The 24,325-nt window shown below is 44.9% G+C and overlaps 1 protein-coding gene across 2 annotated transcripts in view; it reads left to right on the top strand.

Annotated features, from left to right (window-relative positions):
* The window catches only part of LOC126273192 (uncharacterized), a 416,556-nt gene that overhangs the window by 175,627 nt on the left and 216,604 nt on the right, over positions 1 to 24,325 (top strand). For both annotated transcript variants that reach the window (XM_049976716.1, XM_049976717.1), the window contains exon 3: positions 18,152 to 18,305. In XM_049976716.1, the coding sequence (XP_049832673.1) occupies positions 18,153 to 18,305 (153 nt within the window). In that variant the 5' untranslated portion in view covers position 18,152. The remainder of the gene's footprint in view (positions 1 to 18,151; positions 18,306 to 24,325) is intronic.

A 24,325-nucleotide genomic window follows, 5' to 3' on the forward strand; every position in this document is an offset into this window, starting at 1 on the left:
GCCTCTGCGATTTTTACCCTCCACGCTGCCCTCCCATACTAAATTGGTGATCCCTTCATGCCTCAGAACATGTCCTATCAACCGATCCCTTCTTCTAGTCAAGTTGTGCCACAAACTTCTCTTCTCCCCAATCCTATTCAATACTTCCTCATTAGTCTGCAACATGAACACCTACTGTGACTAGTTCAGTCTCGATGTTAATTAATTGGAAAATTATGAAGTACAATTGCAGTATAATGCTTGGGAGAAAGTTAAATGAACTGAAATTTATTACATGATTTTTCTAGATTGTTTTGGTAACTAATTTGCTTCTTCGTCGTTTTACGAAGAACCTAGGAACAAAGCATACTGTTATAGCGTGTTTCGATCGAGTAAGTTCAGACAATCATCTTTTCGAAAGGAAACATTAATGTGTTAACTGTATTATAATGTACGAGCTTAGCGCCCTTTGATTCGAGCGCATAGATTGTATGATCTGCACACTTTTTTTTTTCATCGTGTTTTTCTGTTGTTCACAAATTGCAGCACCTAAATTCTCAGTCATTAAGGCCATAGAATCATGGCCTTTCCCGACTGGACTTCTGATCGAAAAGCGATTATGGTAGATCGAGTACAAGGTTTTTGTTAATCATGCCTTTTGCGTACTTGGAGTGATATTTCCATAGAAACTTTCATCCCCTAACACATATATCTTCATACCTAACTAGGAAGTAAAATGCCAATTTTGATAGATTTACTTTTAAAAATTTTTCAACATAGCGAAATATTTTGTAATTAATTTTCATCCTCTATTTCACCCCCTTAGGAGCGAAATTTCGAACAATCCCTTCTTAAACGATGCCTACCGTATAGCATTAACACACTCCCCAAATTAGAAAAATGGTTCAAATGGCTCTGAGCACTATGGGACTCAACTTCTGAGGCCATTAGTCCCCTAGAAGTTAGAACTAGCTAAACCTAACTTACCTAAGGACATCACACACATCCATGCCCGAGGCAGGATTCGAACCTGCGAACGTAGCGGTCTCGCGGTACCAGACTCCAGCCCCTAGAACCGCACGGCCACTTCGGCCGGCCCAAATTAGAAGTTTCTCAGTGGTTTGGGCTGGGCGATGATGAGTGAGATAGTCAGGAAGTTGCCTTTGTACTTATTGTTGTGTGTCGAGCTTGAGCTAGTGTAAATCTCAGATGTAAATCACTGATGGTCAATTGTTACGCTGTCCTGTTTCCTGGATGCATATTATACAGTCCCATTTCGTTTTCTGAAGGCGCGAGAGAGTCACAGGAAGAGAAAGAGGAAGGAAGATTTGTGTTCAGTGCCGTTAGAGACGGAGCACATGTTCGGACAAGGGAAGGATATGGGCCGTATCATTTCAAAAGAACCATCCTGGCATGAACTGGGGAATCACGCAGAACGTAGATCGGGGTGGCCGGACGGGAATCTGAACTGCCGTCCCCCAAATACGAGTTAAGTGTGCTAACTGCCGCTCCAACTCCTCCGGCGAAGAGAGAAAAAAGGAGCGTGTAGAGTCCACACGTAACATATATGGAACATAGAGTACTGGCCATTAAAATTGCTACACCAATAAGATAGGCAGTTGATAAATAGGCGCTCAGTCCGGAACCGCGTGACTGCTACGGTCGCAGGTTCGAATCCTGCCTCGGGCATGGATGTGTGTGATGTCCTTAGGTTAGTTAGGTTTAAGTAGTTCTAAGTTCTGGGGGACTGATGACCGCTAATGTTAAGTCCCATAGTGCTCAGAGCCATTTGAACCATGATAAATAGGTATTCATTGGACAAATATATTATACTAGAAATGACATGTGATTACATTTTCACGCAATTTGGGTGCATAGATCCTGAGAAATCAGTACCCAGAACAAACACCTCTGGCCGTAATAACGGCCTTGATACGCCTGGGCATTGAGTCCAACAAAGCTCGGATGGCGTGTACAGGTACAGCTGCCCCTGCAGCTTTTACACGATACCACACTTCATCAAGAATAGTGACTGGCGTATTGTGACGAGCCAGTTGCTCGGCCACCATTGACCAGACGTTTTCAATTGGTGAGAGATCTGGAGAATGTGCTGGCCAGTGCAGCAGACGAACAATTTATGTATCCAGAAAGAGGCGTACAGCACCTGCAACATGCGGTCGTGTATTATTCTGCTGAAATGTAGGGTTTCGCAAGGATCGAATGAAGGGTACAGCCACGGGTCGTAACACATCTGAAATGTAACGTCCACTGTTCAAAGTGCTGTCAATGCGAACAAGAGGTGACCGAGACGTGTAACCAATGGCACCCCACACCATCACGCGGGGTGATACGCCAGTATTTCGATGGCGAATACAGGCTTCCGCTAGGTCGCCAAACACGGATGCAACCATCATGATGCTGTAAACAGAACCTGGATTCATCCGAAAAAAATGAAGTTTTACCATTCGTGCACCCAGGTTCGTCGTGGAGTACACCATAGCAGGCGCTCGTGTCTGTGATGCTGCGTCAAGGGTAACCGCAGCCATGGTCTCCGAGCTGATAGTCTGTGCTGCTGCAAACGTCGTCGAACTGTTCGTGCAGATGGCTGTTGTCTTGCAATCGTCCCCATCTGTTGACTCTGGGATCGAGACGTGGCTGCACGATCTGTTACAGCCATAAGGATAAGACGCTTGTCATCTCGACTGCTAGCGATACGAGGCCGTTGGGATCCAGCACGGCGTTTCGTATTACCCTCCTGAACGCAACGATTCCATATTCTGCTAACAGTCATTGGATCTCGACCAACGCGAACAGCAATGTCGCGATACGATAAACCGCAATCGCGATAGGCTACAATCCGACCTTTATCAAAGTCGGAAACGTGATGGTTCGCAATTCCCCTCCTTACACGAGGCATCACAATAACGTTTCACCTGGCAACGCCGGTCAACTGCTGTTTGTGTATGAGAAATCGGTTGGAAACTTAACTTATGTCAGCACGTTGTAGGTGTCGTGACGAGTTCAGCCTTGTGTGAATGCTCTGAAAAGCTAATCATTTGCATATCACAGCATCTTCTTCCTGTCGGCTAAATTTCGCGTCTGTACCACGTCAACTTCGTGGTGCAGCAATTTTAATGGCCAGTAGTGTATAATAGAGGACGATGAGTGTAAGTGTACCTCTGATATGAAGAGGTTGGCAAGGGCGAGAAGGTGAGAAGTCTGATGGGTAGGAAATGAGTAGATAAATACGCAGTGCCGGATCTTCATCGTACCACGCCGGACGCCCCAACGTGTTGGTTTTCCCCTTTCATCCGTGCACCGTCGTTACCTGGGGAGACGCCGGCGGCAGCCAGGCAGGTACGCCCGCACTCGCTCGCCCAGGCATATCGGCGTCGGATCTGCGGCGCAGCGTGCGCTCCTGCTTATGCAGGCTGCCGCGGCCACCTGGCCGTCCGTCCAGCCGCGCCCTGCCTTTCTGACGGCGGCGTGGGCAGCGGCAGGCCGTCTCAGAGGGCACCGCCGCCTCGTAAACCGCACCTGATAAGCCGGTCTCCGCCACGTGGGCGTCGCACCGCTCGCACACCGGTAGGCGCAGCAGGAACTGCTCTGCTGGCCACTTGTGGCCTCCGCTTCCCATGTCTCAAAGTGTGCACGACTCTGTTTAAAATATTCCGCTATAATACACTACTGGCCATTAAAATTGCTACACCACTAAAAAGACGTACTACAGACGCGAAATTTAACCGACAGGAAGAAAATGCTGCCTTATGAAAATGATTAGCTTTCCAGGGCACGGTTGGCGCCGGTGGCGACACCTACAACGTGCTGGCATGAGGGAAGTTTCCAACCGATTTCTCATACACAAACAGCAGTTGACCGGCGTTGCCTGGTGAACCGCTGTAGTCATGCCTCGTGCAAGGAGGAGAAATGCGTACCATCACGTTTCCAATTTTGATAAAAGTCGGATTGTAGCCTATCGCGATTGCGGTTTATCGTATCGCGACATTGATGGTCACGTTGGTCGAGATCCAATGACTGTTAGCAGAATATGGAATCGGTGGGTGCAGGTGGGTAATACGGAACGCCGTGCTGGATCCCAACGGCCTCGTATCACTAGCAGTCGAGATGACAGGCATCTTATCCGCATGGCTATAAGGGATCGTGCAGCCACGTCTCGATCCCTGAGTCAACAGATGGGGACGTTTGCAAGACAACAACCATCTGCACGAACAGTTTGACGACGTTTGCAGCAGCATGGACTATCAGCTCGGAGACCATGGCTGCGGTTACCCTTGACGCTGCATCACAGACAGGATCGCCTGCGATGGTGTACTCGACGACGAACCTGGGTGCTCGAATGGCAAAACGTCATTTCTTCGTATGAATCCAGCTTCTGTTTACACCATCATGACTGTCGCATCGGTGTTTGGCGACATCGCGGTGAACGCTCATTGGAAGTGTGTATTAGTTATCGCCATACCGGCGTATCACCCGGCTTGATGGTATGGGGTGCCATTGGTTACACGTCTCGGTCACCTCTTGTTCGCATTGACGGCACTTTCAACAGTGGACGTTACATTTCAGATGTGTGACTACCCTTGGGTCTACCCTTCATTCGATCCCTGCGAAACCCTACATTTCAGCAGGGTAATGCACGACAGCATGTTGCAGGTCCTGTACTGGCCTTTCTGGATACAGAAAATGTTCCACTGCTGTCCTGGTCAGTACATTCTCCCCATCTCTCAGCAATTGAAAACGTCTGGTGTATTGTGGCCGAGCTACTGGCTCGTCACAATACGCCAGTCAGTACTCTTGATGAACTGTGGTATCGTGTTGAAGCTGCATGGGCAGCTGTGCCTGTACACGCAATCCAAGCTCTGTTTGACTCAATGCCCAGACGTATCAAGGCCGTTATTACGGCAAGAGTTGGTTGTTCTGGGTACTGATTTCTCAGGATCCATGCATCGATATTGAGTGAACATGTAATCACATGTCAGTTCTAGTATAATGTATTTGTCCAATGAATACCCGTTTATCATCTGCATTTCTTCTTGGTGTTGCAATGTTAATGGCACGTAGTGCATTATGGTAATTTCCAAGAATGCTTGCCTATCGAAGTAGCGAGGTCCAATCGATACGTTTCGAACGTGTGTTAGTAGATCGATCATGTGAGTCTCGTGGCGGGCGTTATGATCAATTATTTGTGATCGTCATTTTCATCTGTTTTCCGTCGTTCCTTTAGTTCCTCTACATCACATTCCCGCGCGAGTTATTTATGACTTGATTGGGAAACCCAGACGGTTTCTGTCGATAGCGAGTGTAATGTCTGGTGTTCCTGGTATTTCTTCGGAAGATTCTCTGACATGCGTAACTGTAATTGCATGCATATCTAGCGTAGAGAATTGTTTGAGTCTTTGGCCCAAATATGGACTTCTGCCGGACGAGGAAAGGAGGGACTGTGTTGACTGTGGTGCTGCAAAGTCTGTAAAACTTCGTAGGAGGAGTGTCGATGCTGAAATACCGTTGCGATTTCATTGCGAACAGTGCGGAAGAGGCTGCTCCCGGCGGAGGTTCGAGTTCTCCCTCGGGCATGGGTGTGTGTGTTTGTCCTTAGGATAGTTTAGGTTAAGTAGTGGGTAAGCTTAGGGAGTGGTGACCTCAGCTGTTAAGTGCCGTAAGATTTCACACACATTTGAACGTTTTTTTCTGTTTTCGTAGAAGATTATGAATCGAGGCAGAGCTATAGGCTTTACTGGAAGATGTAAGTTTGTTGGTCTGGAGTTCGGTTCGAAAGTCAGGTTCAGGTGCTGGCACTTGTAGGAGGTGGTGTAACACCCAGAGGGATAGAGATAACAGTTACAGTGTGCTCCTGCTTGACTTCTTTCTCGTTTCGCCTCTTCGTTTGCGAAGCTTAGCGTACCTGCCAGCCGGATGTTTACACCGCTGCTCGGTTAGCGCCCTGCGATGGCTTCGTGAATCAGGAGACCTGTCTCTTCCGGACACGCAAACAAGTGGTAAATGGCTGGCTGACGGTAGGTTCGCGCCGGTTGCGTTAGGCAACGCGCTGGCCACGGATCGCGCGTCGGTTGTTGTTGTTGCTGCGTAACCGACGGAATCTATCAGCGTCTGGTGTGGCTTGAAGAGTGAAGTTTACTTTAGCGGCGTTACGAGTTGCGAAGTTAATAACGCCTTCGTCTGCAGATACATTCGACCATAAATATAATAAACTGGCCCTGACGTCATTTTCGAGACTCCAACATCTCTGGGCTAATGTCACGTGAATGTTGGCAAAACATGGTTGTTTCGTGTTGCGCTTATGGCTGTACTCAGCGTTTTGTTGGGGGATATGGCATTACATTTCACGTGTAAGTGTTTCTGTGATAGTGCAGATGCGTTTATTGAAATCTGCTGAAATGACTTTTATTTTTTTTTTACACTTGAAATAGAGTATCACGTAAATTAAAGTGTTGAAAGTGATGCCTGTAAAGTCAGACTCATATCACATTTTGAAAAGTATCTGTGATAATTCGGTTACAGAAGTAAGTATAGCTGTTTCTCGTTCCTACTCATAGGTTCCCTAAGGATGAAAACCAAAGGCAGCTTTGGATACAGGCCCTGAAACGGAAAAAACTTTAAGCCATCTCCACATGCGCGCCTTTTTGTGTGTACAAGTGAAATTATAACAAGGTAAGAGCACCTATAGTCTACGCATGAAGAGAATTTTTTTCTGCCTTCTAATACTATTAAATAAATGTAGGCTCCAAAATTATTTTCTGAAACTTCAAAGTCTCACCTTTCATCTAAAATACCATTTTTTTTAAACTGATAGTTTAAACTTTTGTAAAAATAGTGGGAACTGAACCTTTGCAGTGCACCTAAAATTGATACTCTAAAATTGACCTACTCCTAAAATCGACAATTTTGGCACCTATAGTAGACGTAATTCCCATATCCCATTTTCTTTTATAAGTGACTAGAGCTCAAAACGCGGCGAATCCAATGTGTAAAGTTTTGACACGAGCCCACTCTTACTGTTTGAAAGAATTTTAACGACATTTTACTTTAATTGATAGTTTATAGTAATTTCGTCCCGATGCCCACCAGAGGGGCGTTCGATGTATTTGTTAGATTTTATAAATGGCACTGTGAACAAATCCAGGTCAAATGTAGTTCTGGCATAATTTTTCGCAAATAAAAAAAAATGTTGTAAGCGTTTGGCAGTCAATTGAGAAATGTGGGTAAAATACGATACAAACATAGGATAGCAGACCGCTGATTCGAAATCCCGCCACGTTTTGCCAACAGTCACGTGGTTTATGTTGGAGCCACACCAGCCCTATAGCTTCTGCACGGCAAGGCCAGCCTACTCGAATCTATGGTCGAAGGAAGATACCGATACCATTCCCTTACGGCCAGATTTTATACCGTGCTGCAGTTTCATGCGAGAACGTTACTGTATAGTACCACTTCAGAGAACTCTGACTGCGTGTAATATGTTACGTGTTCTCTGCAACTACATAGAACGGAAATCGTCCTTTCCCGAATGTGATCGATAATTGTGTAGAAACACACCAGTGGGGGAGGGGGTAACATGTGAAAAATTGGTGGCCGGCCGCGGTGGTCTCGCGGTTCTAGGCGAGCAGTCCGGAACCGTGCGACTGCTACGGTCGCAGGTTCGAATCCTGCCTCGGGCATGGGTGTGTGTGATGTCGTTAGGTTCGTTAGGTTTAAGAAGTTCTAAGTTCTAGGGGACTGATGACCACAGCAGTTGAGTCCCATAGTGCTCAGAGCCATTTGAAAAAATGGTAACATCAGTCTGGGAGACTAAGATGACCAAATCTTTCAAAAAAATTTCCTCTGTAGTGTATACTGAAAATAAATAGCAATTTAAAAGAATTTGATGTGACTTCTGAAATTTTCCCGGCGTATTTGTTCTTCTAATAATTTCCGGGTATGCAGCCGGATCCCGTCGACATTCTGCCACGATATTTCGGCCCAGAGACGTCCGGCCATCATCAGGTGAGTACACAACTACTGAAGAGCCCAGGTGCAGTCGCGGTTTTTATGCCGAATCTCGCGCACGTGTTGACATGCGCGGCATAGCCGAGTTGTACGTGCTGCCCTCGGTGGTGAAAGTAAAAGATCATCTAGTCATTGAGTATCGAATGACGCTGTCTATTCCGCTGTGAATGTATAATTTTAATAACAGGATTCCAAGTTTTATCCAGATGAAAGCCGTTGTATGGCCTCATGGCAGACAGGAACTGGAGAAATTCCTTCATCATTTAAACTCTTTACATGAGAACATCAAATTCACGATGGAGATTGAAAAAGATGGCACTTTACCATTTCTAGACGTGCTAGTATGCCGTAAAAATGATGGGTCAATAGGACATTCTGTGTACAGGAAACCGACTCACACAGATCTGTATCTCCAGGCGTCAAGCTGCCACCACCCAGCACAAACAGCCGGTGTTCTCAGTACCTTAATACATCGAGCGTATGTAATATCGGACGATGAAAACCTCCACGCAGAATTAGAACACTTGGAGAAGGTTTTTAAAGAGAATGGCTACACTTCACGCCAAATAAGAAAGGCCATGCGCAACTGTCATAACAAGAAGCAGCGCACTGAGGACGCTGATGACGACTTTAAATCAACTGCGTTTCTTCCATACGCCGGGAATGTGTCGTAGAAAATAGGCCGACTACTGAAGAAGAATAAAATCAAGGTTATCTTCCGTCCACCAGCAAAGAACCGGGCCCTGGTTGGATCCGTTAAAGACGATTTACAACTGAAGAAAGCAGGCGTCTACAAAATTCCCTGTGAGCGTGGCTCTGCATATATTGGCCAGACGACAAGAACTGTCCATGAACGATGTACAGAACATGAAAGATACACCCGTCTGCGGCAACCGTCAAAATCGGCAGTAGCAGAGCACTGTATTTCATTGGGACATTCAATGGAATACAATGGAACAAAAATTTTAGCTCCGGTTTCCGGATTTTGGGATTCCGTAATCAAGGAATCAGTGGAAATACGTCTTGCCAATAATCTTATAAATCGTGACAACGGCTTTCAACTGGATAAAACTTGGAATCCTGTTATTAAAATTATACATTCACAGCGGAATAGACAGCGTCATTCGATACTCAATGACTAGATGATCTTTTACTTTCACCACCGAGAGCAGCACGTACAACTCGGCTATGCCGCTCATGTCAGCACGTGCGCGAGAATCGGTATAAATACCGCGACTGCACCTGGGCTCTTCAGTAGTTGTGTACTCACCTGACGATGGCCGGACGTCTCTGGGCCGAAATATCGTGGCAGAATGTCGACGGGATCCGGCTGCATACCCGGAAATTATTAGAAGAGCAATTTAAAAGCTTGATGAAAAGTTAATACTAATATTTTTATTGTCTTTCAATCACATTTTGCAATACAATACGAAACAATTATAGAATTAAGTACTAGTTTTTACATAAAATAGTTTATAAGGGATATTATTCTTTTGCAAAAATCACAAAATTTAATATTTCTGTCCAAATGAAATAGTTTCTAAACCTGACATGTGTTTTCTCAAATATCTTGATACACATACAAAGAAATAGTTCATCTTGCCATGATAAATTGTGTCAGTTTCGGTGTCATCATTTTCCCTACTCTGCAGAGTCAGCTCCATCTTGTTCATTCTCGGACGTGCAGAAAACATCATTCACATCTATTTCAGAGTCGCTTTCACGGTCTGAATCTGATACCTGATCTTCCTCAGGAACATAAGAATCGTCTGAATGATAATCGTTATCGCTCTCTTTAAACTGCTCTAAAGCCATAGAACCATTCTTTTGCTTCGTTGTGACACACAGGGTATCCGTCCACCAATAGCCATCTACAAGTAATGAGGTATTTGAAAATTAAAGAGTATAATAGCAAAAAAATTTACTCGGTTAGAGTAATATCTGTATGTCAGACGGAGTAAAAATCTTACTTCTACAGTGATATCTGCCTGGGAGACGATGTCACTGACATTTGTGAGCGAGTAAAACAATACTATGGTGCAAATGAGACAATGAAGTCCACACAGTAGTAAGTTCAACTCACGAATGAAGCATAGCTGAAATATCAGATCCAAGTAACGGTGCACGTCTGTCAACAATACGTTGAGAGCTTTTATATCCGCCTAAGAGATGGATGTTACCATCTGAGGGCTAAAGCAGTTTCAACCAGACGTGGTAGACATGTGATTTGCCGTCGGTAAAAACATACCTTGGGGTAATACATCTCTAGTGCCCCTAGAGGTGTCGGTGTGGGTAGGAGCCTTGGAATCCCAGGGACAATTCGAGCCAAAAGTGGCACTCATGTAACTCAATAATCAGGAAAACGTATCATGAGTTTAGCATATCCAGCGCATTCCTAGATATGCTGCTTGGAGGTGGAAATGATGGCTTGCAAGTAATCTTATACCACAGAAATTAGTGTGAAATTAACCAGGCAACAACCGTGGTAAGGCTTCAGCTCCAACTTGTTTGTTGTCGATGACACTCAAAAATTGTCGTCTATTCTGATCGATGTTACTGCGTAAGGCGTTCTTCATGTTGAACGGTGAAGAAAAATTCTATATTTTGTGTTGAGGAACACATTATTACCAAAAACACAGGCCCCAAATAAGATAGGCACTTCTTACAAGGAGCGATCAATAAGTTTCCATTCGCAGATTTCCATCACCCCTTGCCTACGTGTAGATAGAGTTTCGTAAATGTAATTTTTTTAAGGTGAAACTAGAGCTACACTATTGGAAGAGTCATGTTGATGTTGTTGTTGTTGTTGTTGTTGTTCTCTTCAGTCCTGAGACTGGTTTGATGCAGCTCTCCATGCTACTCTATCTTGTGCAAGCTGCTTCATCTCCCAGTACCTACTGCAACCTTCATCATTCTGAATCTGCTTAGTGTATTCATCTCTTGGTCTCCCTCTACGATTTTTACCCTCCACGCTGCCCTCCAATACTAAATTGGTGATCCCTTGATGCCTCAGAACATGTCCTACCAACCAATCCCTTCTTCTGGTCAAGTTGTGCCACAAAGTCCTCTTCTCCTCAATTCTATTCAATTCCTCCTCATCAGTTATGTGATCTACCCAATTATTCTTCAGCATTCTTCTGTAGCACCACATTTCGAAAGCTTCTATTCTCTTCTTGTCCAAAGTATTTATCGTCCATGTTTCACTTCCATACATGGCTACACTCCATACAAATACTTTCAGAAACGACTTTCTGACACTTAAATCTGTACTCGATGATAATAAATTTATCTTCTCCAGAACTGCTTTCCTTGCCATTGCCAGTCTACATTTTAAATCCTCTCTACTTCGATCATCATCAGTTATTTTGCTCCCCAAATAGCAAAACTCCTTTACTACTGTAAGTGTCTCATTTTCTAATCTAATCCCCTCAGCATCACTCGATTTATTTCGACTACATTCCATTATCGTCGTTTTGCTTTTGTTGATGTTCATCTTATACCCTCTTTTCAAGACACTGTCCATTCCGTTCAGCTGCTCTTCCAAGTCCTTTGCTGTCTCTGACAGAATTACAATGTCGTCGGCGAACCTCAAAGTTTTTATTTCTTCTCCATGGATTTTAAGACCTACTCCGAACTTTTCTTTTGTTTCATTTACTGCTTGCTCGATACACAAATTTAATAGCATCGGGGAGAGGCTACAACCCTTTCTCACTCCCTTCCCAACCACTGCTTCACTTTCATGCCCCTCAACTCTTATAACTGCCATCTGGTTTCTGTAAAAATTGTAAATAACCTTTCGCTCCCTGTATTTTACCCCTGCCACCTTTAGAATCATAACTATGAGCAGTATTCAGAATATACATGTTTGCTACGGTCGGCACTCCAGTAATACTTCCGTGTTTCACCACGCGCTTCGCGCAGGTCGCTGTATGGAGATTGACGAGGATTCCCAACAGGCGAAAGGGAAAGTAGAGGAGCCGTGTGTTGACAGCGCTCGTCGTGCGTCCACTCGTCACTCCCCCCCCCTCCCCCCCCCTGCCCCACCCAATCAGCAGCAGAGTCACGCCGGCTGCCGACATATTCGGAAGGCAGCCGCCGCTGGGTGGCTAATAACCCGGCATTAGTTACGCAGCGAGGGACAGCCGGCCCGCCGTAAGACGCGTGGGCGGGCGTCCAGCCGACGCCGGCTCCGCACGCCGCCACGCTCCGTTCCTGTCCGTTAGGGCTTTTAAACTCCCCAACTCTTACAGCATAGCCGACCTCTGTGGCCGAGCTGTTCTAGACGCTACAGTCTGGAAACCCCGCGGCCGCTACGGTCGCAATTCGAATCCTGCCTCCGGCATGCATGTGTGTGATGTCCTTAGGTGAGTTAGGTTTAAGTAGATCTAAGTTCTAGGGGACTGATGAATTAGAATTAAGTTCTATAGTCCTCAGAGCCATTTGAACCATTTTTTTTTCTTACAGCACAAACGTCCTGAACCGCCGACGATGCCGCAGGAAACATTCTCGCTTAGGATCCCCCATTTCGTAAATTTACAATGGCTTCGTTTATATTGATGTAATCGCTTAATAAATATGAATATATTTATGAATATCAAGAGCTCAGATGGAAACCCAGTTCTAAGCAAAGAAGGGAAAGCAGAAAGGTGGAAGGAGGGTATATACAAGAGCGATGTACCTGAGGATAATATTATGGAAATGGGAGAGGATGTAGATGAAGATGAGATGGGAAGATACGATACTGCGTGAAGAGATTGACAGAGCACTGAAAGACCTTAGTCGAAACAAGGCCCTGGGAGTAGACAACATTCCATTAGCACCACGGACGGCCTTGGGAGAGCCAATCCTGACAAAACACCACCATCTGGTGAGCAAGATGTGTGAGACAGGTGAAATAACCTCAGACTTCAAGAAGAATATAATAATTCCAAGCCCAAAGAAAGCAAGTGTTGACAGATGTGAAAATTACCGAACTATCAGTTTAATAAGTCACAGCTGCAAAATACTAAGACGAATTCTTTACAGACGAGTGGAAAAACTAGTAGAAGCCGACCTCGGGGAAGATCAGTTTGGATTCCGTAGAAATGTTGGAACACGTGAGGCAATAATGACCCTACGACTTGTCTTCGAAGAAAGATTAACGAAAGGCAAACCTACGTTTCTAGCACTTGTAGACTTTGGGAAAGCTTTTGACAATGTTGACTGGAATACTCTCTTTCAATTTCTGAACATCGCAGGGGTCAAATACTGGGAGCGAAAGGCTACTTACAATTTATACAGAAACCAGATGTCAGTTGTAAGAGTCGAGCGGTATAAAAGGCAAGTAGTGGTTGGGAAGGGAGTGATACAGGGTTGCAGCCTCTCCCCGATGCTATTCAATCTGTATATTGAGCAAGCAATATAGGAAACAAAAGAAAAATTCGGAGTAGGTATTAAAAATCCATGGAGAAGAAATAAAAACTTTCAAGGTCGCCGATCACATTCTAATTCTACCGGAGACAGCAAAGGACTTGGAAGAGCAATTGAACGGAATGGACAGTGTCTTGAAAGTAGGGTATAAGATGAACATCAACAACATCAAAACTAGGATAATGGAATGTAGTTGAATTAAGTCGGGTGATACTGAGGGAATTAGATTAGGAAATGGGAACTTAAAATAGTAAAGGAGTTTTGGTATTTGGGGAGCAAAATAACTGATGATGGTCGAAGTAGAAAGGATATAAAATGTGGACTGGCAATGGCAAGGAAAGCGTTTCTGAAGAAGAGAAATTTCTTAACATCAAGTATAGATTTAAGTGTGAGGAAATCGTTTCTGAAAGTATTTGTATGGAGTGTAGCCATGTATGGAAGTGAAACATGGGCGATAAATAGTTTGGGAAAGAAGAGAATAGAAGCTTTCGAAATGTGGTGCTACAGAAGAATGCTGAAAATTAGATGGGTAGATCACATAACTAATAAGGAGGTATTGAATAGAATTAGGGAGAAGAGGAGTTTGTGGCACACCTTGACAAGAGGAAGGGACCGATTGGTAGGGTATGTTCTGAGGCATCAAGGGATCACAAATTTAGCATTTGAGGGCAGCGTGGAGGGTAAAAATCGTTGAGGGAGACCGAGGGATGAGTATACTAAGCAGATTCAGAAGGATGTATGTTGCGGTAAGTACTGGGAGATGAAGAAGCTTGCACAGATAGGGTAGCATGGAGAGCTGCATCGAATCAGTCTCAGGACTGAAGACCACAACAACAACAACGACAATAATTACAACAATCACAACAATCGATTAATGAAAAGTTTTACTGAAGTATTTGCAACCCCTAATGAAACAAATTGTAATGGCAAAGCCCAACGCAATTGGAAGATTCTGGACGCTGCTGCTTCGCACATACAATGACACCTTGCCATTCTCCTGAGTAAGAGGGCTGTAATCGCTGTCAAGGAGCGAGAATTTTCAGTCAATGACTCGTCCTGAGAGCCCAGGACGTTCTGTTAAATGAGTAGGCCCCCACGGTCAGAGTACATTAACAGGAAAGTTCTCTGGTTATGGTGCCGCGTTAATTTGTAAAATAACTGTCATTGATTATACCCGACGTCTAGGCCACGGAGGCAGTGGCGTTCTTTTGTGTTTACTCGAAAGTTCTTATAAGCAGCACCCGTTTGCATTTTAAGTTTCGTCTCATCTTAATACGTCTATTGTCATGAAACTTACAACAGCGTTAGGGCGCAGTTCGACGTCGAAAACTAGTCGCACGCGACTACGACAAACAGTCCTTCAACACTGCGAGTAGTCTCGTTTTTTTTGTGTGTCGAGCTGGTATGTTTATGATATCTGTTATGACAACTTTTATTTTAACCTGGGTCAACAGTTGCTAAAAATTTTTGAAATGAGTTCATCCTGCCTGAAACTGGGGTTTTTGTTCCTTTCTTTGTACTATCTTATTGGCTGAAATATAGAAAAATGTAAGAACAGAGATTGTGGACCAAGACATTAAAAAAAATAGATTTTCACTCTGCAGCGGAGTTGCGCTGATGTGAAACTTCCTGGCAGATTAAAATTGTGTGCAGGACCGAGACTTTCCCTTTCGCGGTCAATTGCTCTACTCTATATATATATATAGTCTCATTTTGTTTGTTTTCGTTCGTTGCATCTGCTCGAGGCGGACGTCTCAAGACACCCGTTTTCAGTTCGTAATGTTTTTTTGCCCCCCTTTTTAACCCTCTGACCAAACACGCTGAGTTAACCGTGTTGGCGACCATCTGAGCCACCCAAGCACGACTCACGCCCCGTCCTCACAGCTTTTACTTCTGCCAGTACCTCGTCTCCTACCTACTGAACTCTACAGAAATTTGGAAGGTAGGAGACGAGGTACTGGCAGAGGTAAAAGCTGTGAGGACGGAGCGTGAGTCGTGCTTGGGTAGCTCAGATGGTAGAGCACTTACCAGCGAAAGGCAAAGGTCCCGAGTTCGAGTCTCGGTCCGGCACACAGTTTTAATCTGCCAGGAAGTTTCAAGACATAAAAAGAATGTATTTGTTCCAGATGTTGAAAAAATGTTCAAATGCGTGTGAATTCCTAAGGGGCCAAACTGCTGAGGTCATCGGTCCCTAGACTTACACCCTACTTAAACTAACTTAAACTAATTTATGCTAAGAAAAACACACACACACACACACACACACACACACACACACACATGCCCGAGGGTGGACTCGAACCTCCGGGCCGCGCAATCCGTGGATGGGTCCTCAAACCGCGCGACCACTCTGCGCGGCATTTGTTCCACAGGAGACTCCTCTACACTATCTGATCAAAAGTATCCGGATACCTCTGTGTAATGTGGAATTAACTTCTAGAGAGGCGGACCAGACAATGAAAAAGGAGAGGCGGGATACTGTGTGGTCAGTAGAGATAACGTAACAGCAGAATGGATCGGTGACAAAAGCTCAGTGACTTTGAATATGGACTAATCATTGGATGGCGCCTGAATAAAAAGTCCATCACCGACATTTAGAGCCTCCAAAGCAGCCCAGGTCGAGTGTTGGTGAAGTGGAAAACCGAAGGATCAATCACAGCTAAATCAAAACCAACCAGGCCCGATGTATTGACAGGGAGCGTCGAACATAGCGCTCGTTCGTTGTGCCAAAAAAAGAAAAAAAAACTGCATGGAACCACCGGGAGGAATCACTTGTGAGTTCAAAAGTGACTGTATGTAGCGAGTGAAAAATAATGGGGAACAATGTTTGAGCAGTTCCTCTTAGGCCACAAATTTCTGTAGAGACAGCTAGGCCACATGGGGTGGTGTAAACATCGGAGTCAGTGGACAATGTATGATTTGAAACGAATGATATGAAGTGGTGATTCACGCTATAGCCTGTGGCAGTTCGCTGGAAGGACACGAGTTTGACGAATAACTGGAGAACCTTAGCTGCCATCATGTATAGTAACAACAGTGTAGTACGGAACAGGTGTTGTTGCAGTACGTCTACATCTACATTTATACTCCGCAAGCCATCCAACAGTGTGTGGCGGAGGGCACTTTACTTGCCACTGTCATTACGTCCCTTTCCGGTTCCAGTCGTGTATGGTTCGCGGGAAGAACGACTGCCGGAAAGCCTCCGTGCGCGCTCGAATCTCTCTAATTTTACATTCGTGATCTCCTCGAGAGGTATAAGTAGGGGGAAGCAATATATTCGATACCTCATCCAGAAACGCACCTTCTCGAAACCTGGACAGTAAGCTACACCGTGATGCAGAGCGCCTCTCTTACTGAGTCTGCCACTTGAGTTTGCTAAACATCTCCGTAACGCTATCACGGTTACCAAATAACCCTGTGACGAAACGCGCCGCTCTTCTTTGGATCTTCTCTATCTCGTCCGTCAACCCGATCTGTCACGGATCCCACGCTGATGAGCAATACTGAAGTATAGGTCGAACGAGTGTTTTGTAAGGCACCTCCTTTGTTGATGGACTACATTTTCTAAGGCCTCTCCTAATGAATCTCAACCTGGTACCCGCCTTACCAACAATTAATTTTATATGATCATTCCACTTCAAAGCGTTCCGCACGCATACTCCCAGATATTTTACAGAAGTAACTGCTACCAGTGTTTGTTCCGCTATCATATAATCATACAATAAAGGATCCTTCTTTCTATGTATTCACAATACATTACATTTGTCTATGTTAAGGGTCAGTTGCCACTCCCTGCACCAAGTGCCTATCCGCTGCAGATCTTCCTGCTTTTCACTGCAATTTTGTAATGCTGCAACTTCTCTACATACTACAGCATCATCCGCAAAAAGCCGCATGGAACTTCCGACACTATATACTAGGTCATTTATATATACTGTGAATAGCAATGGTCTCATGACACTCCCCTGTGGCACGCCAGAGGTTACTTTAACGTCTGTCGACGTCTCTCCATTGAGAACAAAATGCTGTGTTCTGTTTGCTAAAAACTCTTCAATCCAGGCACACAGCTGGTCTGATATTGCGTAGGCTCTTAGTTTGTTTATCGGGCGACAGCGCGGAACTGTATCGAACGCCTTCCGGAAGTCAAGGAAAATGGCACCTACCTGGAAGCCTGAATCTAATATTTTCTGGATCCTACGAACAAATAAAGCGAGCTGGGTCTCACACGATCGCTGTTTCCCCGAATCCATGTTGATTACTATAGAGTAGATTCTGGGTTTCCAGAAATGACTTGATACGCGAGCAAAAAAAACATGTTCTAAAATTCTACAACACATCGATGTCGGAGATATAGGTCTACAGTTTTGCGCATCTGCTCGACGAGCCTTCTTGAAGACTGGGACTACCTGTGCTCTTTTCCAATCATTTGGAACCTCCGTTCCTCTAGAGACTTGTGGTACACTGCTGTTAGAAGGGGGGAAAGTATGGGGGGGGGGGGGGGAGGTGTCATAATTTCTGGAGAGAGGTTGAAAAATGGAATGTAGGACTAACCAGCATGTCTTCTATCGACCTGCGAGCAGCTTCATGGCAGATCTTTTATAGAGAAGAGCTGTGTGTTAGCAGAGAGAGGGAGACAGCGGCGGAGACGCAGCGGCCTTCCCTGGAGCCGGACACCCGGCTCGTGCCGTCGCGGCGCTGTGGTCGCCAGACTGTGACGTCGGGTGCGTTTCTTGTGCCGCAGGATGCTGAAGCACGTGCAGCTGAGCCCGTTCCGGTCGCGCTCGGACACGCTGAGCCTCAGCTCGACCGCCAGCTACTCCAGCCTGGGTAGCCCGGAGCCGCTGCTGTCCAGCCGCTCCTCGTCCTACTCCAGCCTGAGCGAGGCCTCGCCCGCGGTGAGTACCTGCCGCGCTTAGATCTCCTACCACCAGCACCTGCCTATATCCACTAGCTCTGTGCACAGGCACCATGTCTGCCGCATTACTGCTTCTCGATGGCCGTCTACAGTATGACACGTTAACGATCGATGTTCCTGTAGCCAGTCCGCTCTACGTCAATACACAGACCCGTACTCGTAGTTTTTTCAGTTGCAAGGTACAATATACAGGGTGTTTTTTTAATTTTTAAACTTTAATTCCACGTCAGTATTATAATTGCAAAGGTAACTCTGTTACCTTTTCGCCACCAAACCGCCGAAAACGGTTTAAGTGAAATTAAGCGCGGAAATAGCTTGATCCATGAGGACCCGCCAGGACAGCCGAGAGCGCATTCGCAAATTACCTATGGAGTGCCTTTCACAGCCCGCCGTGTAGCTGGAATGTTCCAGGCAGTGGCAGATGAGGTCAGAACGAACTGCAAACGATCATATATTGAACAATCTTTATCAGTGGGCGCAGTCGCTGGGAAGCCTAACTACGAAGGTGGTAGCTTTATTTTCATGTTATTTATGTTTACTATCTTCGATGGTGTCCTCATTCTGTTTTAGTTTTCCAGGCTTGATTAACTATGACAGTTCGCACATTGATATTTATATAAAGGAAACACAAAAAATAAAAAAAATAAAATAAAAAAAAGATAAAATAAAGTGAGCAGGAGACCTGCCTTCGAATCCAAATAAATACCAAGAACAAAGTAAGAACAAAATGATAAAATGTAATAAAGTATTATACCCTTTCCGTTCTTCTTTTATTCTTTAATAAAGTGTTCAGAGGCATATTTAATTTTTGTTCGTGGGCGGAAGCTGAAGTGGTGACGAACGGCCGTCCTAGTTAACTTCAGGATGAAAGTGGCGGTGGCACTAGCTTTGTTTTTGTTTTTAGGCTAGATAGGTTTTTGGGGGTAGTATGGGAAAAAAGTGGTATGATTCCTGCTTAGGGTGCAAAAACAAAAAATAAAAAATAAAAAAACAAAAAAATACAAAAATAAAAAGGAAAAAAAGAAAAAAAGCTTTATTGTTACATGATACAGAATGTTAAAAGCACAATAAAAATTACAACACTTGTTAATAATTAATGTTTCATATCTTTCAAACAGAAGTTTTCAGTTATATACATTTATTCTGTTTTGATTTCGTTAGTAAATTTCTTTGACACTGCAAAAAAAGAAAAAAAAGAGAGAGAGAAAGAAATGGAAGGAAGGACACCATCTGATTCTACACGGCAACTCCAGTTCTCAGTGTGTTCGGTCCAACCCGAAGACAACCAGCCCATATGTGGTGGCGGTCCTATCGGAAGCCATCCCCTTACTGCGATCCCTTTCAGAGACAGGAAATGGAGCATCTATCGCATATCCCAGCCTCCATCTTCTTCGTGACGTTTGAGGTGTGCACCATGGGTGACTGACGGACCAGATTTTCCACTGGTGCAGATTACAATCCGTTGTTGAGCTGTCATCTTTGTACCAAACACTGTTGCTGTGCTAAGTTAGATATTTTATTACATAGCATCTTTAAGGTTGCTAAATTGTCTTCATCGTTTGTCGATTGCTTTAGATCTTGAGTATAATTTTTTTCCCACCGCGGCCTCAGTAAGAACGGGACACTCAAATATAACACGTTCTGTGGTGCATAGACGTGCATAACAGTCACATTCTTCTCATTTCTTTTTCCGCGTTATGTGTAAGTACACATGGTGCGGCTGTGGCTTGTGATAAGATGGACCAGACACTTACTTGAAAATAAAATGAAAATTAAAACACTTGCAGCCGTCTCTTTCGTATTTAATTTATTCACGCAACCAGCTTTAGTGTTACATTATACCGTAAATCTTGACAAAACTCTGCGATTCACTGCTCCATTTCATCAACCTTATCAGCGGAAACGCTGTACATTTCCCTAGACGGAAAACTCCAGAGGATTGACGTCAACATTGGACAATATTGGCACGACTGATATCGCGTTAGATCAGCAGCAAAATCTGTGGACACCCCATCAGGCACATACTGCATTCTCCAACCATTCTTCGAAATTCACTCCGCAACAGTGGAGTATTTGCCCTTGTGCTTCATTGATAGCCTTTCCGTACGCCCATATTTCTGGAAACTGGAGCCTTTTAAGCGTGAATGATAAGGTTATAAATGAAATGAGTGGAATTCGTAGTATGACTACCGACTTGTCTTTTTTCCTGTTATACGACGTTGCTTAGAAGCCTTTTTGCGAGGAAATTTTGTGAACATTGGACGTATTTAGAATTTCTGCTGGGACAATTATGCTTTCTCCTTGGACCATTATTTTACTAACGATTTTCAATACTTTTTTTCTTGTCACGGTATCCTATTCCGTATTTGCTGATTTGCTTGTTGATCTCTATGAGTTTTTGTTGCTAAAACTGGTCGGAGAAACAGCCATTCTTTATTTAAATCATCCTTTGCTGTAGCCAGGTACACTTTCTCGATAAGTCGTTCCTTTGTCTTTACTACGTTGCGCAACTAATGCTTCGCATAGGCATACAAGTCCGAATGAACATTGCATCTGCATCGTAAATCAAAATAACACAGGCCCTGCAATGTCGTAGCTATCCGCCAACACCGGGCAAGCGACTTTCAAGTAAAATGTCTTCCCTGTACGGAAATACACATAAAGCATATGCGAGTACAAGTTGCAGACAGGTGGCTGATGACATATGGGAGTTTGGGTCTGGTCGTGAGTGATGCTCGGATAGTGAAATGGTAAGGCGACCACTCGTGATAAGCGGGAAATATGGGTTCGAAACCCGGTCTGGCACAAATTTTCACTGTCATCATTCAATTACACAACTAATGGTAGTCCATATTAGCAACTGCGAATACTTTTCATGTCTTCGTATTGGATATTCCCCTGAGAGGCCGCAGAGCGTAGAGACTCTGCAGCGTGCATATGCGATGCGTGTTGCCTATAATACAGTCATCTGCTCCATGTGAAAGGGGGTAGGCCAAATAAAATCAGACTTCCTTATTCGCTTGTATAATATTTTTCTTAGTTTAGACACACACATTCTTAATGTTTTCTTGTTGAAAATTAGTCTGTTAACGTACAGGGGTGGGTAGTCTTGGAGGTGCAGCACAATTGGTCAGTAGATCCAGCTAGTTCTGTGAAATCTAGTCGTCCCAGAGCCGGCGAATTCAATAAAAAAAAGAGTCCTACAGTCGTCGGGAAGTATCGGCGAACTTTTTGTCTCTAACAGAAGTTGTTGCCCATAACGGGATCCATGGCTCCTAGATGTTCTCCCAAATATTCGTCGGATGTTATATTTGCGATGTTTCTCAAGGTATTTTCAATGTGGTTTTACTTACGTGTAGGTAGAGTCAGTATAAACAAAGACTGCTGAAAAGAGTCGCTATCTTGATGGAAAACGTGACTCGTTCTCACTAGTAATTACACTTTCTTCAAAATGTAGTTTAACACGTCCAGTCGAGGGAGCGAATTTAGTGTAAGTGTAGTCCAGTGGTAGCCAAGCAGAAACAAATGCCCCTAGCAGCAGGTAGTTGCGAGGTTCTGACGTGGTATGTCGGCCCGTTGCCTACCTCGGGGAATATAGGAATTCTGTGTATAGCAGTGAGCCACACTAGTAAGGTTTCTGACGAAGCGTGCCTTTCTTTACGGTACGAGGTGTGACCGAAAGAATGGCAGCCACGATCCGGGCCGAAGGTGAGCGCGCTTGTCGGCTGCCGGACCTCGGCCGCTAGCCGGCGGGCTGCAGGCGCGAGTTCGTTGCTCTGCTGCCGCGGCGGACCGCCCAGTGCTTCGACCGCGCCCTCTCCCAGGCTACTGGCCGCTCCGCACCGCGGCCGGTAGGGAGACCCGCCATCACAAAGCTTCCGTGCGGCGACCTGACTCTCACCTGTCGACCTATTCTACTTTCCAGTTTATCTACCATACTATTTATTCGAAAATGTAACCTGATCAGTTGAAGGAAGGCACACAAGGTTGGAGCGGATTAAAACTGTATGCCGGACCGAGACTCGAACTCGGGACCCTTGCCTTTCGCGAACAAGTGCTCTACCAACTGAGCTACCCAAGCACGACTCACGCCCCGTCCTCACAGCTTTACTTCTGTCAGTATCTCGTCTCCTACCTTCCAAACTTTTCAGAAGCTTTCCTGCTCAATGGTCCCCGAGTTTCGAGTCTCGGTCCGGCACACAGTTTTTAACCTGCCAGGAAGTTTCATATCAGCGCACACTCCGCTGCAGAGTGAAAATCTCATTCTGGAAACATCCCCCATGCTGTAGCTAAGCTATGTCTCCGAAATATCCTTTTTTCAGGTGTGCTAGTTCTGCAGGGTTCGTAGGAGAGCTTCTGTAAAGTTGGGAAGGTAGGAGACGAGATACTGGCAGAAGTAAAGCTGTGAGGACGGGGCGTGAATCGTTAGGTTAGTTCAGTTGGTAGAGCACTTGCCCGAGAAAGGCAAAGGTCCCGAGTTCGAGTCTAGGTCCGGCACACAGTTTTTAACCTGCCAGGAAGTTTCATATCAGCGCACACTCCGCTGCAGAGTGAAAATCTCATTCAAGGTTGGAGCATTTCTCCGATGTTTATCAACCTCTACACTGGGCATGCATTAACGGAAACCAAACAGAAATTTGAACAGTCTATTCACATTTAGAAAGGAACCCTCCAGGGTAACCGAGAGAGCTAACGCGCTGCTTCCTGGATATGGTTTTTCGGTGGTTTTCCACATCCTAATAGGTGAATACCGGGCTGGTTCCCACGTCCCGCCTCAGCTCCACGACTCGCAGATATCTGAAACACATTCACACTACGATTTACACTAGACGCGGACAGCTCGGGTCCGCTACTTCCGTCCCAGGGTGTATGGGGTGGCGGCAGGAAGGGCACCCGCGCACCCCTCCAAATTAACCATGCCAATTCCGTACTTCACTCTGCCGACCCTGCGCATAATGCGGGATAAAGGCGGTAGCGAAAGAAAAAAAAAAAAGAATTCATGTTTAGAAAAGAGATATAAAAAATTTTGCGATTACTTCGTAATTTCGCCAGAGACGCAAAGGACTGGCAAGAGCGGGTGAAAGAAATCGATGGTGTTTTGGAAACATGTTGTAGGCTGAAGATCAACAAAAGTAAAACAAGGGTATAGAATGAAATTTTCACTCTGTAGCGGAGTGTGCGCTGATATGAAACTTCCTCGCAGATTATAACTGTATGTCGGACCGAGACTCGAAATCGGGACCTTTGCCTTTCGCGGGCAAGTGCTCTAACAGCTGAACTACCCATGTACGATTCCGGCACGATAGCTTCTGTGAAGGTTGGAAGGTAGGAGACGAGACACCGGTGGAAGTAAAGCTGTGAGGACGGGGCGGGAGTCGTGCTTGGGTAACGCGCCCGCGAAACGCAAAGGTCCCGAGTTCGAGTCTCGGTGCGGATCACAGTGTTAATCTGGCAGTAAGTTTTAAAACAAGGGTAACGAAATGTAGTCGAATTAAATCGACATGATTAGATTAGGAAACGAGACACTAATAGTAATAAATGAATTTTGCTATTTGGGAAGCAGAATAACTGTAGATCGTCGAAGCGGAGACGATATAACGCGCAGACTGGCAATAGTAAGAGTGGCGTTTCGCAAAAGAGAAATTAACAACATAGTATATAAATTAGGCTGCTAGGAAGTCTTTTCTGAAAGCAAATAGTTCAGACTGCGAAAGAGAAGAGTTTTGAAATGTGGCGATACAGAAGAGTGTTGAAAATTAGATTTGTGCATTGAATAACTAATAAGGGGGTACTGAATAAAATTGCCGGAAAATGGAATTTGTGCCACGACTTGACTGAGAGAAGTGACTGATTGATAGGACACATCCCGAGGCATCAATAAATCGTCAATTTGGTCATGGAAGGAAGTGTGGGGAGGTTAAAACAGTAAAAACGAGTACTCTTGAATACAGTAAGCTGGTTTAAATGGATGCTGGTTGCAGTACGATTGCACAGGATAGT

Source organism: Schistocerca gregaria, chromosome 5 (genome assembly GCF_023897955.1).
Source record: "Schistocerca gregaria isolate iqSchGreg1 chromosome 5, iqSchGreg1.2, whole genome shotgun sequence".
Taxonomy (NCBI): Eukaryota; Metazoa; Arthropoda; class Insecta; order Orthoptera; family Acrididae; genus Schistocerca; species Schistocerca gregaria.